We start from the raw sequence: 15,736 nt of genomic DNA, 5'->3' as shown, positions 1-15,736 counted from the left end.
GCCTCCCTGCTCTAATGCCGTTTAGGTTTCGGCAGGTGATCTGGAAGGCTAGCGTCTCCAAGACAGTGGTCGACATGTATTTGCCCGTATGCTCCCAGTAAGATGGGACTACACGGCGCAAGCATTCCTGATCAGCTATCGGTGACGATGCACAACGACCCATGCACATTGTGCAGAGAGAAGGCGCGAGAGCGAGTCGTCTCCTCAGTTTCGGAAGATTGCAGACTGATGCGGGCGTTACAAGCGTGCCGCAAGACACAAGAGCTGCGCTAGTGATATGGAACTTGGTGTACCGAAACCGCCCGGGAAGCATTAGAGCTATAAAGACGCGTGTATAGCCTACGTGGAAATGCATCACGCTTTCCAGCCCGTTTCTTTAGTGCTATTCACTACACTCGTTGGATCTCTCAGCCTATTCCTGTTTGCTTTCTTCTTTCAACGCTTCGTCCTTGTTCGCTCCAACCATGTCATCCAAGACTCAATTGCAACACCGCCACCTGCCACGAAGCGTTATGTGGCTGCACACGCCCATTGATAGATTCGCCATTCCTTGTATGAGCGACGCCGAAGGTATCACTACCATGCCGGTAAGTTCCGAGTAGCATCTGAGTTGGAGCATCGGCTGATTGTTACAGGTACCTGGTCGTCGCTGCCCTGCCTGTCTCGAACGTGGGGACACTGTCTGGGTGGTTCCAGGAAAGTGCTGCGCGCAGTGCGGTACCCCCGTCAACTGATGAGGACCCCCCACGGTGAGGATGTATGTCGCTTAAGTCCACACTGTTACTGATTGCTTGCTAGGACGAACGTCGCTTCCAGACTTGAGATTTCGCTTGCTTCCAGCGATCGGTATGGCCCGCATAGAGTGACTTCCGCATGTTGTGCTTGGGGGTTGTTAGTCTGCATTTTCGAGTATTGGTCTGGCAACGTTGTACTTGTACTTGGGTTGGCGAGTTTGTATCCATATCCGATGGTGGCTTGCAAGTTGGTGCTGTTATGGGCACTAGATTCGAGCTTAATAGTTATGTGCCAGCCTGATAATCAGCAAGAATGTGAAGCGATCGTGATTGGTCTTACCGAATGCCATGAAGCTGTCTGAGGTGAGAGTTCAATATGTGAAGCATAGATTGTCGACTGTTGAGAAAGCAATGTATACAATCTACTGTTCTACACAATGAAAGTGGACGTTCAGAAAACCGTCCAGGTCATGACGATGCTGGTGGGAGTACACAAAGCTAGAAGTGGGAGGGCGAGGTCTTGCTTGGCGTCTCAGGGTCCGGGAAAGAGCGTCCGAGTGCTAACAGCGCTCAGGGCAATGGTGGGAGCTAATGAGATGCGTTGCCGTCTGTCTGAATAACAATTTTATGGGCTGTATATTGAAAAACGATGAAGAGCAATCGAGTTGAATAGGATCGTGCGACGAACAAATACACGAATGGATTTAGGGAGGTAGATATCCAGCGGTGAGACGCCCTTTGCTCAGAGAACAGCTAAACGATGACCTGCGCGTGCAATGTCGGGCCTGACCATGATATCCAGTAAGCGCCTGTTCATCCCATCCTAGGTGGTGATGCATGCCTAACTCCAACGCCATATCCAGATATGTTACAGATTGCCAATTAACCCAGGAAACAAAGCTTGGTCATTATAGTCGTGTGGTGCGGGAGCGCAGAGGCCAGGTCGTGCTTAGTGCAGCGGCTGGCCCGTCTCTATACTGCGTCTCGCTCGTTGCCCCATTTACCGGGCTGTTGGATAGTGTGTGGAGTATGTCGGCGACGCGTTTATTTCCCCCCATTCTGTCGTTCATGTTGAGTCATGACCCATCGCATCTTGTCGCGGGTCTCCTTCAACGAGTCGACGAGCTTTTGCGCTTCTCGCTCCTTCTCTGGCAGTGCGCGTCGCAGCCTCTCGGCTTCCTGTATGAGGCCTTCCATCTCTTTCCGGTGCTCCTTCTTGTATGTCTCCATCATGTTAGTCAGTTTGGCTTCCGTTCGCGTCGACCGTGACGATTCGTGTTGCAGCTGATCGCTGATGATGGCTTGTCGCTTGATCTTATCGGCGTCTTCGATGCGTTTCCTCCGGAGCTCGTTGAGCTCGTCGTTGATCTGGCGCACCTTCTTCTCGTAGCCATCGGTGATGCGCTTGAAGCCGTCTCGTGCAGTCTCGAGGTTCGTGTCTGCCATGCCCCTCATCTCGTATGCTTGTGAGAGTTGTCGTTGGGTCTCTGATCGTGTGTCGCCCAGCATCCTGAGCGCTTCCTCGGCTCGCTGCTCTGCTGACTTCCGTCTTTGTATCTCAGCGTCCAATGTGGCCTTTAGCTCTTCCAGCTTCCGGTCTTTCCGTTCTATCGCCCTTGCATTGGTGTCGGCGAGCACTTGGAGATGCTGGTACTCGGCGCGGGAGTCTTCGGCCTTGGTTTGTGCAGCCGACACACGCTTGGCTTCATCTTCCCGGGCGAGCTTCTCTGCCCTGAGTTCTCGTCGCAGGCGGTCATTCTCTTGTGTGATCTTATCAATGTATTGCGACGTCTTGGAGTTGGGGGTGCTGTAGTGGTTGGGGCGGTTCCACGAGCTGTTCTCATCCGGGCTCATGGGCGCCTTGTCGACGGCTAGCGGGCCTGAGACGTTGCGGGGCGTTGTGTACGAGGGCATGGTAGTGGTGGTCGAGGTCGTGCGTGCTGGTGCGGCGTTCGCAGTGCGAGAAGCGTCGTCGGTGGTCCAAGCTGACCCGTTCATGTCATTCCTCTTGCGGGCGGTGAAGTAGAGTTCGGGGAGCAATGGTGCCGTGTCTTTGTGTTTGGGGTTAGCATCGAACGTTGAGCAACAACGTTTCAGAAAAATGCATGCGGGAGTGCAAACAATGGCAATGTGCGGCGCAGGTGAGAAAGATGTTTATGCAGCGCCGTCAATCAGGATGATGGGTGATGCGCCGTGTTTGGGAGCACCAGGGGTCCACCCGGGCGCTAAACCTTACCTAGAACCGCAGTAACCGGGACTACCTTCCTTCTGCGAAAGGGAAGCAGTGGCATGCTTCGAGTGCGCACTTCGATGGGAGACGACATCTGTAAATGAGTCAGGCTTTGTTTTCTGCAAGTCGACAGTCGAGGACCAATGCTGCAGTGTATAGCAAACGCCCACCAAAAGCAACGACAGAACGGCAAGCTGGTCGACGGGAGCGTATGACTAACAACGTAGCTGGAAGGACTCATACCTTACAGATCGGCTCTTCTTGCAAGTAAAGGATCTTCATGGGCCTAGCAGCTGTTTTCTTGTTCTTCGCTGGTTAGTGTCAGACAGGCGACCAAGTCAACAGGCGAGAGATGGCTGGCGATGATGGTTCAACCAGCAACAGGAGCAGCCCGCTCAAAAGAAGTCCATTTCAGAGTGAAAACTAGCCTAACCATTTGAAGTGCCTGCAAACATCCCCTTCACTTCACCCCAGGAAGATTCATCGCGAACTGGTTATGCTGGTGTAGCCGTTCGCCAATCAACGATGATCCCCGCTCAGGTACCCGCTGTCAAGTGGGGCTGAAACCCTGGCAACAGCCTTATGGGACGTGACGTGTGCGTTTCCACTACCACGAAACACCGCAATACGCCTAGGCTCGTCGACTTTACGCGTTTATGCGGGAACCTCTGCTGAGTTTGTGAGTATCCTAGGGGGCCCCTCGATGCCCCATGACTCGACGCTTTGATCTTTGATCTAGTCGTGAACGCCTCTTGCCACTGCTAATCACTCACTCACAGTCTTAACACTGACCGTACTCTGAGTGTCTCTCTATGCCGTCATGGTGATATCGGGGATAATATACCCCACACGACATCACCGACGTGGCTGAACTCACCGCTTTCAAAACATTGCTGCATCGTGAGTCGCGGCTAAGTATTTGTTCTTTGCAGCTTCCCAGTTCCATGATAGCAATAACACGAATGCTATATGCAGTAGACGCCGCAGCTGTACTACGGAGGCCCTTTGCCATGGTAGCCCACGTAGCTCCAAGGTCATATCGGGACCTACGGCGTTACAGCGAAAGTGAGTGTACCGGACTAGAACAATGCCTAGACGAGCACTCTTCTGGAATCTCAAAGAGTGCAGCTGGCGTAAAAGGCAGGTACTGGATGAACAATACGGACTTGGCAATTGCAATCTCAGTCACTTAGTCAATGTACTGCTGTGCTGAGTTCCCAGTAGGCTATAGCAGGAATGATTTCGGTGTGTATATGAAAGCAAAGTCTTTGGACTTCTGCCAGTCCTTCATGGTTTGTCTGTATACACACACGCAGAAGGTTCACATGTTCTCTGGCAACCTACGTTAAGTGCATTGCTTCAGCAAAATAGCCTGGGGAAGCACCTGGAGTCACGTCGATAGCAAATTCGAACATCATCGCGTAGGTACCATGACAAAGCGGCGAATGCTACAAATGAAACGGATATCATTCCTTATGTATCCACATCTAACAAGCCAGGTCTCGTCCTATTTAGAACATGTCGGGCGCCTTCTTGACACGGGTCTTGCCCTCGAATGGCTGCTCAGAAGAGATCTGGTTGTTCCTTAACTTCTCCAGCTTACGCTCGTTGTCCTCGTTTGCAAGCTTCTTGTACTTCTCAATAACCTTGTCCATCTGAACTTGGCTTCCGGCGGGGACGTTGTAGGGCGATCCAACGTTCATGATCCTGTGCTTGTTAGCCTCGGACGTTCGTATTAATGCCTCCTCCGTGTGCATTGCTTCGCCTTCATCTCGGCTTGAACCTTCTTCTCTTATAGCCTAGTATGCCACATTCTGAAAATTACGTACTCAGGGAACTTCATATCGACATATTCCTGCGGCCGTGTGTTCAAGAACAGCACCCTGTCCTCACCCGCCTGCTCGATCATACGCACGTGGTGGTCGTTCTGCGAAGTCCACTTCTCGTGTAGGCCGGCCGTAGCATTGGCGATCATGCGGGTGAAGTACGGCTCGTTGTTTTCGCCGTCCGTTCGCGACATAAAATAGACAGCCATTCCAGCGGGGATGACACCAATTGTCATATAGAAGCCGTACTACATGCCAATTAGGTTAGCCATATGCTTTCCGAAGTATTGCGATATCGTGGGGAAGGTCTGGGACCATTCGGGAGGGGTAGAGGGCGGTTGACATACACCCATGGGCTCGTCGACGGCTGGGCTCGGGTGCCCGTGGGCGTGTTCATCGTGGGCGAAGCGGCGCGATTGGCGCGGGAGCGAGGTTCGGCTCGTCCTGGCAGCAGCCACTGCTGTTCTGCGGAGTGACTGCATTGTGAGGTTGCTGGCGGTCGTTGCTGTCGCTAGGGTTCGCGATGATGCTGAGCTCGAGATCCGCTTAGTCATGCATCCTTAGTGGCTTGGCGTTACGGCTCGCTTCTCTATGGACCATTTTCACAGCTGCATCTCGGTCTCGTATGGGCAGCATTCTGCATAGTCGAACCATGAAATTATGTTCTAATTCATAGCCCTTCGGAATCTCTCAAACAAAGAACTCCTTATGGGCTGTCACGTCAAGTCAATTCTGTGCGCCGACTTACCAGTTTTGGCCTTGATCACTCATGGTAGGTTGCAATCAGCTATTTTTGAAGGTAATCTTTCGATGCCGCCTCGTTGCATCATCTCAAGATGATGCGGACATCTGTTACATGGAATCATGTGTGCGAATAGCACGTATGAAGGTTTGCAGGCAATGACACGATTAGTGGACAACCCCTCTCTGTCGATGGTGTTGCTCGCAAACTTGGAAGCTTGAGATATTGCAGGATGTATAGCAGTAATGTTTGCAGATAAACTGTTATTCCACCCGAACTACCGTCTCTGTGACATCAAGAGCACTGCATAAGCTACGAGTCAGGGCGTTAGCATTGTAGCGATATCCTAATCTGGAACACCAGATATGGTGGAAGACGATACAAAGTCCGAGACAGCGACCTTGGAATGTAAAGCGACAAGCGCATACTAATGATCAGTAACCATTTGCCTTCCTGTGCCATTGACAGCGCTATGCTCAGCCCTTGTATCACGTGAACATCCTAATCGGGAAACGACCGTCCGAACCTCGGTATCTTCTCCGCAGAACACCTATGGGGGATCTGTGCGGACACGAACTACAATAACACGAGCGAGCCATGGCTTCACTCCCAATCTCTTCAGCTGTCAATCTTCCACCAAAAGAACGATCACTCTCAGTGCCTTCCTCAAGGTCACTACTACCAAAACCTACTCGATTCTCCTTCTAGATCTATTCCCACTTCATTGTCAAAACCAGAGGAGTCACCATCATGCCTTCTTACACATCGATTCACCTTGCCGAACGGCCACAAGACGCTGTTGTCGCCGGCAAGACCTTTACATCAAAGCAGCAGGAAATCCCATCGGCGTCGTCCCTTAAAGATGGTGAGGTCCTCTTCCAGACACTTTACCTATCACTTGACCCAGCGATGCGTGGCTGGCTGAACCCTACACGTTCTTATATCCCTCCCGTCGAGATTGGCGCAGTGATGCGCGGTAGCGGAATTGGCCTCATCGTCGCAAGCAAGAGCAAGAAGTTTCCGGTTGGCACTTATGCGACTGGTATGTGCGGGTGGTCTGAGTACTCCGTACTCAATGAGAAACACGTCGAATCACTGGATCTGCCAGAAGGTGCTGTGCCAACTGACGCGCTAGGCGTGTTGGGCATGACTGGTCTCACTGCCTACTTCGGTATCCTTGAGATTGGTCAGATCAAAAAGGGAGACTTTGTGGTTGTCAGCGGCGCAGCTGGCGCTACTGGAACCGTCGTTGGCCAAATCGCAAAGTTGAAGGGCGCAAAGGTTTTGGGTCTTGCTGGCGAGGACAGCAAGGTGTCGTGGCTGAAAGAGGAGCTTGGCTTCGACGAGGCACTGAACTATAAAGACCCCCAATTTGCGAAGAAGTTCAGAGATGCCACCAAAGACTTGATCGACGTCTACTTCGACAACGTAGGTGGAGAGATTCTCGACCTCGCTCTCTCACGAGCCAAGCCTTTCGCGCGGTTCGTCATGTGCGGTGCCATTTCAGAGTATAACAAGAAGAAGCCTCAGGGCCCAAAGGTACTTGACCTGTCAATGCTTGACATGCCGAAAATCTTACTGACATCACACGCAGAACTACATGATGATCATCTCCATGCGCATTCGTATGCAAGGATTCATCGTTTTCGACTTCGCAGACAAGTACGCCGAAGCAAGGAAACAACTTGCTCAATGGCTCTCAGAAGGCAAGCTCAAGCGGAAGGAGACAGTCATCAAGGGAGGTATCACTAAAGCGGAGGATGCACTAGTTGGATTATTCGAGGGAAAGAACACTGGTAAGCATGTCTGGTCACACTTGGGTAGTGAGGTCACTAACGACTACAGGCAAAATCATGGTGCAGGTGGCGGACCCAGAAGCTGTCAGAGCAAAACTGTAGGGACGAGAAAAACACCAAATGAAACAAGTTTTACTCTACGACATGCAGTTCTACTTAAAGTGAATGTGCGATCAGCCGAAGCCTTTGAATTGTCTTTGACTTTCCATGCTCCCCAGCAGAAAGTCGATAGGGTTCAGCGCGCCCTCCTTTCTGATATGCGATCCTTTATGAAAGCTAGTCGTAGAGTCTGAGTGAATTACGAGCATATGTATTGTGTACTTTCTTTCTATCTACCTGATGATCAGTTCGAAGTGAAGTCGAATTCGCTAAGTGTATACCGGTGATACATAGCCTAATCTTGATCAAGACTAGCATACTCTTGACTGTGCCACTCTTTCTACAATTAGACCACTGCCCCCGCACCTCACAAATACAGTAAACAATACGACAATCTGTCCGCTTTGTATTCGCCATGGCCGAGCTACCATGTTTCGTTTACGATCAACTACTCACTGGCTATATCCGCCTCCTTATGCCCACATCTTCGTCGCCCGAAGACGGCCAAAGCTGGAGCCTACAGACCGTCAGCCTTGATCAACCAGACCTCGTATATGAGGCACTATCTTATACTTGGGGATCACAAGCCGATTTGTTTCCCATTACTTTGAACGGGTGTGTTTCGTATGTGCACGGCAATCTACATTCTGCACTTCCTTACCTGACTAGGCGAGGAAAGACTCGCCCCGTACTGCCAATCTGGATCGATGCCATCTGCATCAACCAAGCGCACCACGAAGAAAAGATGATCCAAATCCGGAAAATGAACCGCATTTATCGGTATGCAGCAAAGGTATGGGTATGGCTTGGCATTCCCGAGTATCCAGAGCGCGTCTCGGAGGCCATGGATACACTTGAGTCTCTTGGGGAAACTCAAATAATCGATCTTAGCCGCTTCAATCTTCCTCTGAGATCAGCAATCTGTCATCTCGAACTAAATGGTTGGTTTCGAAGACTTTGGGTAGTGCAAGAAGCGGCGCTGGCTAAAGAGATCAGCTTTCTTAGTGGAGATGTCGAGTTGCAATGGTTAGACATGGAGAGGGCTATGGCTCGGACAGATAATGATGTGATATTTCACACTCGCCAGTTGGCGCAATGGTACTGGAATGATGGGGAAATTCTTGGCGTTAGCCCGACAATCCTTCTGATGAATGTTGCAGTTCTTACCGCCTCGACACAAGAATGTCTTCGACCCGAGGATCGCGTTCTTGGGCTATTAGGCATGGTGAATCAGGACGACCTGCGAGGCAGTCCTCTTAATACCGACATAGCTTATACTTCCTATCACGATCTGTTCACGCGGTTCAGCGCTTGCATACTCACGCAGTACCCAGACCCAAACAGCGTCAGATGGTGGGCATGGCTTAGTATGGCCTTCGGACCCGGTAAATGCGATGGTCTTCCATCCTGGGTGCCGGATTTTCACAGTGTCAGTAACACGACTTATTCGGTAGGCAGCTTGGAATACAGAGTTCCTTCTTATCAGGCTGCGATCGGACAAAAGAATGAACCGCGAGGCGACTTGAAGATTGGGCAGCTGATGCTCCGAGGTAGAATCTTGGATGAGGTTGTTATGGTATTTGAATCGGTACCCATGGACGTTGGATGGTATTCGAATGGGTCTCCAGCTACGCAGAACGAGATACTGATGGCTGTGGCAGAATGGGAAGAGAAACTTGCTCATGCTGTGATGCATAGTACGACTTTCGAGACGAGACAAGAAGGTTGTGTAGGCCTGCATCGTGACATTGCTCTCGATACATACTGGCGTACGTTGATCGGCAACAAAGCATTTGTGCAAGATGAAGTGGTCACGCGGGATTGGTATGATGACTTCCAAGCCATAGGCCGAAGCTTGAGAGAAACTGACACTGCTCGCGAATTTGCGAGGTAAGAAGATTCCATATGATCCAGATCACAATTACGGATAGATATAACTTACGCAGCTTAGATCGTACACGATTCTACCGCATCCAGAGACGGACACGGCGGAACCGCACTGGCAAGAAGCCTCTGGCGAAAATAAGCGATACAAGAACGCCTGCGACTATTTAACTCTCATGAGAATCCTTGAATATAAGCAATTATTCTTAACAAGAGAAGGACGACTTGGATTCACGACGACAGGAGTGCGGCCAGGTGATATGCTCTCTGCATTGAACGGATCACCGGTACTCCACGTTCAAAGACGCGTACCTACTGAAGACGATACAGAGTCGATGACTTTCGAGTTCGTAGGAAGCGCATACGTACACGGCCTGATGAACGGAGAATCGGATGATATAGATGTAGACGAAGAAGATTTGATATTTATGTAATGGCATCAAGGGTTCTGGACGGGAAACTGCCAAGGTGGCAGAGTTTCGATGAAAATGGGGGTGAGAGAAAGAAGCGCAGGAACTTGATGAGGTGTATCACTTAGTCCACAAGAGCATATGATATGGTGGGTTGATACGTGATACCAGGGTTTGAAGTTGCTGCCAAGATCTGAACAAGAGTAAGAGGATATAAGAGATAGATTTATCAAGCTGTACCTGCAGAGACGCCCCCGCGCTAGCCCCACGAGCCATGGCACGTGCGCTAAACTTTCAAAGGCCGCTGCCATTCCCTTCCCCACTCAGTCTGATCAAACTTCGGCCCTCGCCTTGTCAAGGCATGTTATGCTTCGAGCCCTCTCACGATCGATAACACGAATTATGGCCTCCAACGAGCCCGCCCGCGTCCCCATCCCCAAGAATGGCGTCGACTACCGTGGCAAAGTGGTGCTTGCGCCCATGGTGCGCTCCGGTGAGCTGCCCTCACGCCTCCTCGCGCTCAAGTACGGCGCCGACCTGGTCTGGGGACCCGAGACCATCGACCGCGCCATGATTGGCACCACCAAGAGACTCAATCCACACACGCAGACGCTGGAATTCTCGCGCCTGCCTACTTCAAAGATCAAAAACCCCACACTCGATCCCGAGAACCGCGAGAGCGTCATATACCGCATACATCCAGAGCTGGAGAAGGGAAAGCTCATATACCAGATTGGCACGGCGAGCCCAGAGCTGGCAGTGCAGGCAGCCAAGATGGTGGCAGCGGATGTCGCGGGCATTGACGTCAACTCCGGCTGCCCCAAGCCCTTCTCCACGTCTGGTGGTATGGGCGCAGCGCTGCTGAGGACGCCAGATCTGCTTTGTAACATCTTGACAAGTTTGGTTGAAGAAGTAGGAAAGCCATTCGAGATTGGCATTAGCGTCAAGATCCGAATCCTAGACACGCCTGAAGAAACCGCGGCACTGGTGAAGAGACTTGTGCGCACCGGCATCACGGGTCTCACCGTACACTGCCGAACGACACCCATGCGACCGAGGGAGCGCGCCATCAGACACCAGCTCAAGATGATTGGAGAAATATGCCACGAAGCAGGCGTCGCATGCCTCATGAACGGCGACGTCACATCGCGCACCGAAGCCTTCAAGCTCGCAGAAGAGTTCAACGTCGACGGCGCAATGATTGCAACCGAAGCCGAAAAGAACCCCAGCTGCTTCCGACCTGACGCAGAGGGCGGCCCTCACGAGTGGCGGTCGCAGTGGAAGACCGTTGTCACCGAATACATGCGTTTTGCACTACAAGTGGAGAACCGCTGGGGCAACACAAAGTATCTGCTCAGTCAGATGATACCTGGCAAGGAAAAGGCATATGCGGCTATGAACAAGTCAAAGTGCTACACAGACGTCATCAAGGCGCTGGGCTTGGAGAACGTGGATGACTTGTTGCAACAGGCAAACACTGTTGACGAGCATCTGGGTATACCCATGAACGAATCGCGCGCTTCCAAGCGGGCGAGAGTCAAGGAAGCCCAGAAGTCCGACGGGAATACTCAGAAGACAGAGAAGCGCAAGGACCGGGACGAAGAAGAGCCCGAAGCTAAACGCATCAAGGTGCCTGAGGTGGAGCCTGAAGCAGCTAAGGCCCTTCCTCCACAGGAGATGACGGCTCCTGCTGCGCTGAGCGTATGATTCATGTCACGATATCTGGGTTAGGCGCGTATCTATTTGGGCATTCCAGGCGTATTAAGCATTTACAGAGGTGGAAGGAATTACTTTCGGGTGCCGACGGTCAAGACTAGGGACTTGTGAAATCACACACCAATCTACTCTACACCTTTCCCATACCATATCGTGATGGTTCTACCCCACACTGCGTTAGAGTAAACCGCAGTTACCCATCAAGTGTGACGAAAGCAGACGGGTCAATTCCAAAAAATTGTCGTGAGGGCTGTCTGAATGTATGCCAATAGGACTAGACTTGAGCTCACTGACATTGAATGACTACCATCTTCATGGCTGGTGCCTTATGAGTCTCCTCATGTCGTACGTCGCACTGCCGCTAGCACGATAAGATTGTGGACCGTGGATGGCCAAGACTAATTGGCTGCGACCATCGCGCGAACTAGAATGCTTAGGCTTGCTTTCCCCGCCTTCCAAAACTCACCGGCTGCATTTCACAGCCTCAACGTGCCTACGATCCAGACACAGCATCTGAGCACGCCTCCACAAGCGGAACTCTTCGAATGCACGGATGACGTGGCGCAATTCTGGCCCCCAATTGACGCAGACAAAGCTCCGCCTCGATGTAGAGCCGCGGCCTTTTGAAAATGTCGAAAGGCCGCTTCCTCCGTCCCATCTCAGTTATGACCATACACCCTGAGACTCTGGGGCTACTGCACCGTTTGCCAGCTTGTCGAATGAAAATGAACGGATAGTTTTTCGTGCTTTCATATCAAATTGTTACCCACAGCTATTGCAATGGCCAGCGAAGGCGACGATACAGTCCAGATGGCGACCCTCGCCGAGGCTTCCACGGCCAACAAAACCTCGGTTGCCGCAACCTCAAGGACTATCACTCCGAGCCCAGCCATTTCGAAGGACGAAGGGCCGTTGATTGGATCGTGGCTATGCACCGATGGTAGAATATTTCTTGTCTGGCTGTCTTTTCGTGGTGTCATTAATCTTGGATAGGCCCATATCGCGAGTATATTGAAGCGCTGAGCGGCTCCAATCCTGGCCTGAAGAAAGCTGATCCAAACAATGAGGATGGGCCACTGATGAAAGGTAAAGCGCTTGTCGCACTCCTGGATGCACCCAACACTGGAGTCCCTGGTTTTCAGACGACGGAATTCAAGAGCCAGAAAGACCTTTGCAGGCACTTTCAGACCACATCACATGATCACAACCGCCGACGGATCTACATCATGGAAGGACTGGCTCCCGATTACATCGCAGCCGTCGGCGGCCACTTCTTCATGGATCCTACGTTTTTCCAGCGGCAGGAGAGGACGTGCGTCTGGAGCAACGAGTTTACACCAGTGAGCGATGCATTGCCTCAACCTAGTTTACTAGACCCAAAGCAGGCTTTCCATCTCCAATACTGCGAATTGAGACAATTCAACAAGGCACTTGAAAACCGTTATTTCTTCTGTGAGCGAATGAGACGGCATGTTGGCATGACAGCGTCGCGCCAGAAAGAGGAGAGCACGGTAGGTATATTGCGACGCAAAGTGGGGTGGTGGTCTCGCGAGACGAAGAATGGGGGCTGGGATGGTACGTGATTCCATACTGTCGATCGTAAGAAGGCTCTCTGGGTGCCCCTCCGCTTAGAAAACCGGCTGTTCGTTCTGAGGACGATCAAACTAAGCTGTGGCTCTAATGTCTCTTGGCTGACCCGCTTAGTTGTAATCCTGTGTGACCCTCAGCTATTACATCTCTCTCCTGCGCCCAAAGAGGTTGTTCCTGGCGACGGCACACTGCGTCCGATCAGCAACGTCCGCGAAGAACTTCGAAACACACCTTTCCAGGACGGCTATGTCGACTTCATCCCACCTGTACCTCATGATAAGATTGGGGACAAGGAGCAACACCAGCATAAGTCAATGCTGCGCGACATGCTTCACTACTACCAACAGCACTCTGACTTGTTTTCACAAGAGGAGTGGGCTACGCCCGAGACATCAGCAATCTATCTGAAGAAGATCGTTGCTGCGCATTATCTTCAGCTTGTTGACTATATCAAAGCGATGCTACCCTCGTTAGAACTTCGGCTTACTACGGCATGGGTCGAAGAGCAAGGCCAATGGAAGAGTCTGCAAACCATCTCACGCCGGTGCGGCAATTACCGCGACGATATCGAGGACGCAATGCTCAGTCTTGGCTATCCTCTAGATGGTCAGGTGAATAGCTCTGCCAGGTCGCAGGCGTCAACATGGAAAGATTGCGAAAAAGACTTCCAATATGTCTACTTCCGGCTCAAGATTCTAAAAGAGCGTGCTGATAATCTCATGCAAGCCATGACCGGACTGGCATCAATTGCTGGCAATCGTCAAAACCTGGAAGAGGCCAAACGAGTCAAACGACTCAACCTCCTTGCCCTACTCTTCATTCCACTGGCATACACAAGCAGTTTGTTCAGTATGCAAGACAACTATGCACCGGTGAGTCATGTATGCATCAAAGGCCCGTGAAACATACGCTGATGTATCATGTCTATCCTCAGAACCAAAGCGACTTCTGGGTCTACTGGGTCAGCGCCATAGGAGTCGTCGCCTTTACTGCTGCCATCACCTGGGTCTTGGATAGCGCTCTGAATGACGAAGCACAGTGGACATGGAAGCCGATCCGCTCTCTCAAGTTCTGGGACAATGGACAACCCGTGCCGGGGAAAGTGAAGAGGAAAACGACCAACCTCTACCGATTCTAGCTGGTTCATTCGATCGCGAAAATCGTACTGTCCATACTGCCTGCGGTTTCGGTAGGCCATGTAATGTTGATCTGTATCGTTGCAATGCGGCGTCCGAGAACCGCAATAGCCTCTCGTTCGGAAGACTATGCAGAGATCAGTTCGCAAAGATCTGGAAGGGATAAAAGACGTTCTATGACGATAGACGAAGGAAGTTGTCCTCTCCCTCTACTTGATTCGAGTCACGGGTGTATGAGTTGCAAAACGAAGTCTCGAATTAGCGCATTGAGACATGACTGAAGGTGATCGGCTTCCAGGTCCGTCGGACTAGAGCCAATGGTGTTCCGGGAATGTGGCTGCACTAGATCTTGGCCCATAGTGCTCTGCCGCTCTACCTAATTAGCCAATATCCGTAAGGCTGGCTAGCGTCCTAAACAGTAGAACCATATAAATGTGTTCCTTTGCCTAGACTTGTGGATGTGTGAGTTTTGGCGATTCTATAGGGTCAACCTTTCTTAACCATGCATCTCTCTGTTTTCCTTCCATTCTTGGCTCTAACAGCAGCCACTCCGCTACTGCCACACTCACACCAACCCAAATCCAACATCAAATGCCCCATCATCTTCGACGGTCGCATCGCTTCCAACCTGACTCTCCAATCTTTTGACACAGCCCAAGGATCCACCCCTTACAATCCCGACTTCGTCAAAGGTGAGAACCGTACCTGGTCCTCCATCCTTGTCTTCCCTTCACCCAAAACCGCCCCGCCATGCCGCTTCGATGATCCGCGTCAACACAAGCCCCTCGAAGTCACCATCGATGACGGCTCGTTGTTTCGTGCGGGTGAAAACCTGCAGACTGGCTTCCGCCGTGCAGGTCTTTTGCTGAAAGACGACCAGAATGACGCTGGTGCTGATGCTTCAGACAAGGGTATTGTGACTTTTCATTGGAGCATTAAACAAGATGAACGGAGGCCGCTGAATCTGAGTCACGAGTATATGAATGTGTGGCATGAGAAGGGTGATTACTCGGGCAACCAGTTCATGTTCGTTGGGGGTGTTGTGCTTGTTGGTGATGGTGGGACGGGTGTGGACACGAAGAGAGAGAGGGAGACTTGGAAGATTCAAAATGCGAAGAACGAATTCATCTTTACGACGAAGATTTCGAAGAGGGAATGGCAAAATTTTGGAGTACAGTTGGATTATGTGCGGAAGTAAGTATCTTGCATTCGCCCATACCATGAGGCTCGATTGAATGTTGGAAAGCTGACGAGATGTATAGCACGATCAAGGTTTATTACTCCACAGGCGACAAGCCGTTGAAAGCGGTCACCAAGGCTTTAGCCAATGACAATGCTGGGGGAGGTCAGCTGCAGATCGGTATTGCAAAGAAACCTACAGAGACAGAGACGGTGGTATTCGATGGGTATCAAGAGCACATACCACTGCGCGGTGAAGGACAGATTTATGGAGGCATTTTTGTAGAAGATAGTTCGGCTGGGTGCGTGAGTATGTGAGCTGCGCAGAACAGTGCCAGATGCGTGGTCGCATATTGGTGAAGGTGTGTTACCGATTGATAAATCCTGGAGAAAT

General features: G+C 51.3%; 5 protein-coding genes across 5 annotated transcripts; 4 read left to right on the top strand and 1 right to left on the bottom strand.

Annotated features, from left to right (window-relative positions):
- Positions 1-464: 464 nt before the first annotated feature.
- Positions 465-734, top strand: GT037_010381 (uncharacterized protein; the record flags this gene model as incomplete). Its single annotated transcript, XM_038935428.1, has 2 exons — positions 465-587; positions 636-734. The coding sequence occupies 2 exons, from the start codon at positions 465-467 to the stop codon at positions 732-734; spliced, it is 222 nt and encodes a 73-aa protein (XP_038781936.1).
- A 1,044-nt stretch (positions 735-1,778) lies between these two features.
- GT037_010380 (uncharacterized protein) lies at positions 1,779-5,272 on the bottom strand (the record flags this gene model as incomplete). Its single annotated transcript, XM_038935427.1, has 6 exons — positions 1,779-2,785; positions 2,971-3,058; positions 3,208-3,275; positions 4,568-4,671; positions 4,794-5,038; positions 5,138-5,272. 6 exons carry the CDS (start codon positions 5,270-5,272, stop codon positions 1,779-1,781), a joined length of 1,647 nt encoding a protein of 548 aa, XP_038781935.1.
- Positions 5,273-6,282: 1,010 nt separating this feature from the next.
- On the top strand, positions 6,283-7,430 carry GT037_010379 (nad-binding protein; the record flags this gene model as incomplete). The annotated part of the gene is made up of 3 exons (XM_038935426.1): positions 6,283-7,071; positions 7,127-7,328; positions 7,378-7,430. 3 exons carry the CDS (start codon positions 6,283-6,285, stop codon positions 7,428-7,430), a joined length of 1,044 nt encoding a protein of 347 aa, XP_038781934.1.
- Positions 7,431-7,842: 412 nt separating this feature from the next.
- Positions 7,843-11,428, top strand: GT037_010378 (fmn-linked oxidoreductase; the record flags this gene model as incomplete). Its single annotated transcript, XM_038935425.1, has 3 exons — positions 7,843-9,317; positions 9,379-9,741; positions 9,985-11,428. 3 exons carry the CDS (start codon positions 7,843-7,845, stop codon positions 11,426-11,428), a joined length of 3,282 nt encoding a protein of 1,093 aa, XP_038781933.1.
- Positions 11,429-12,217: 789 nt separating this feature from the next.
- GT037_010377 (uncharacterized protein) lies at positions 12,218-15,660 on the top strand (the record flags this gene model as incomplete). Its single annotated transcript, XM_038935424.1, has 6 exons — positions 12,218-12,377; positions 12,431-13,012; positions 13,142-13,899; positions 13,962-14,117; positions 14,648-15,357; positions 15,426-15,660. 6 exons carry the CDS (start codon positions 12,218-12,220, stop codon positions 15,658-15,660), a joined length of 2,601 nt encoding a protein of 866 aa, XP_038781932.1.
- Positions 15,661-15,736: the final 76 nt, after the last annotated feature.

The sequence above is a fragment of the Alternaria burnsii genome (genome assembly GCF_013036055.1).
Source record: "Alternaria burnsii strain CBS107.38 chromosome Unknown 729, whole genome shotgun sequence".
NCBI lineage: Eukaryota > Fungi > Ascomycota > Dothideomycetes > Pleosporales > Pleosporaceae > Alternaria > Alternaria burnsii.
This window is presented reverse-complemented; position numbering and strand designations above follow the sequence as displayed.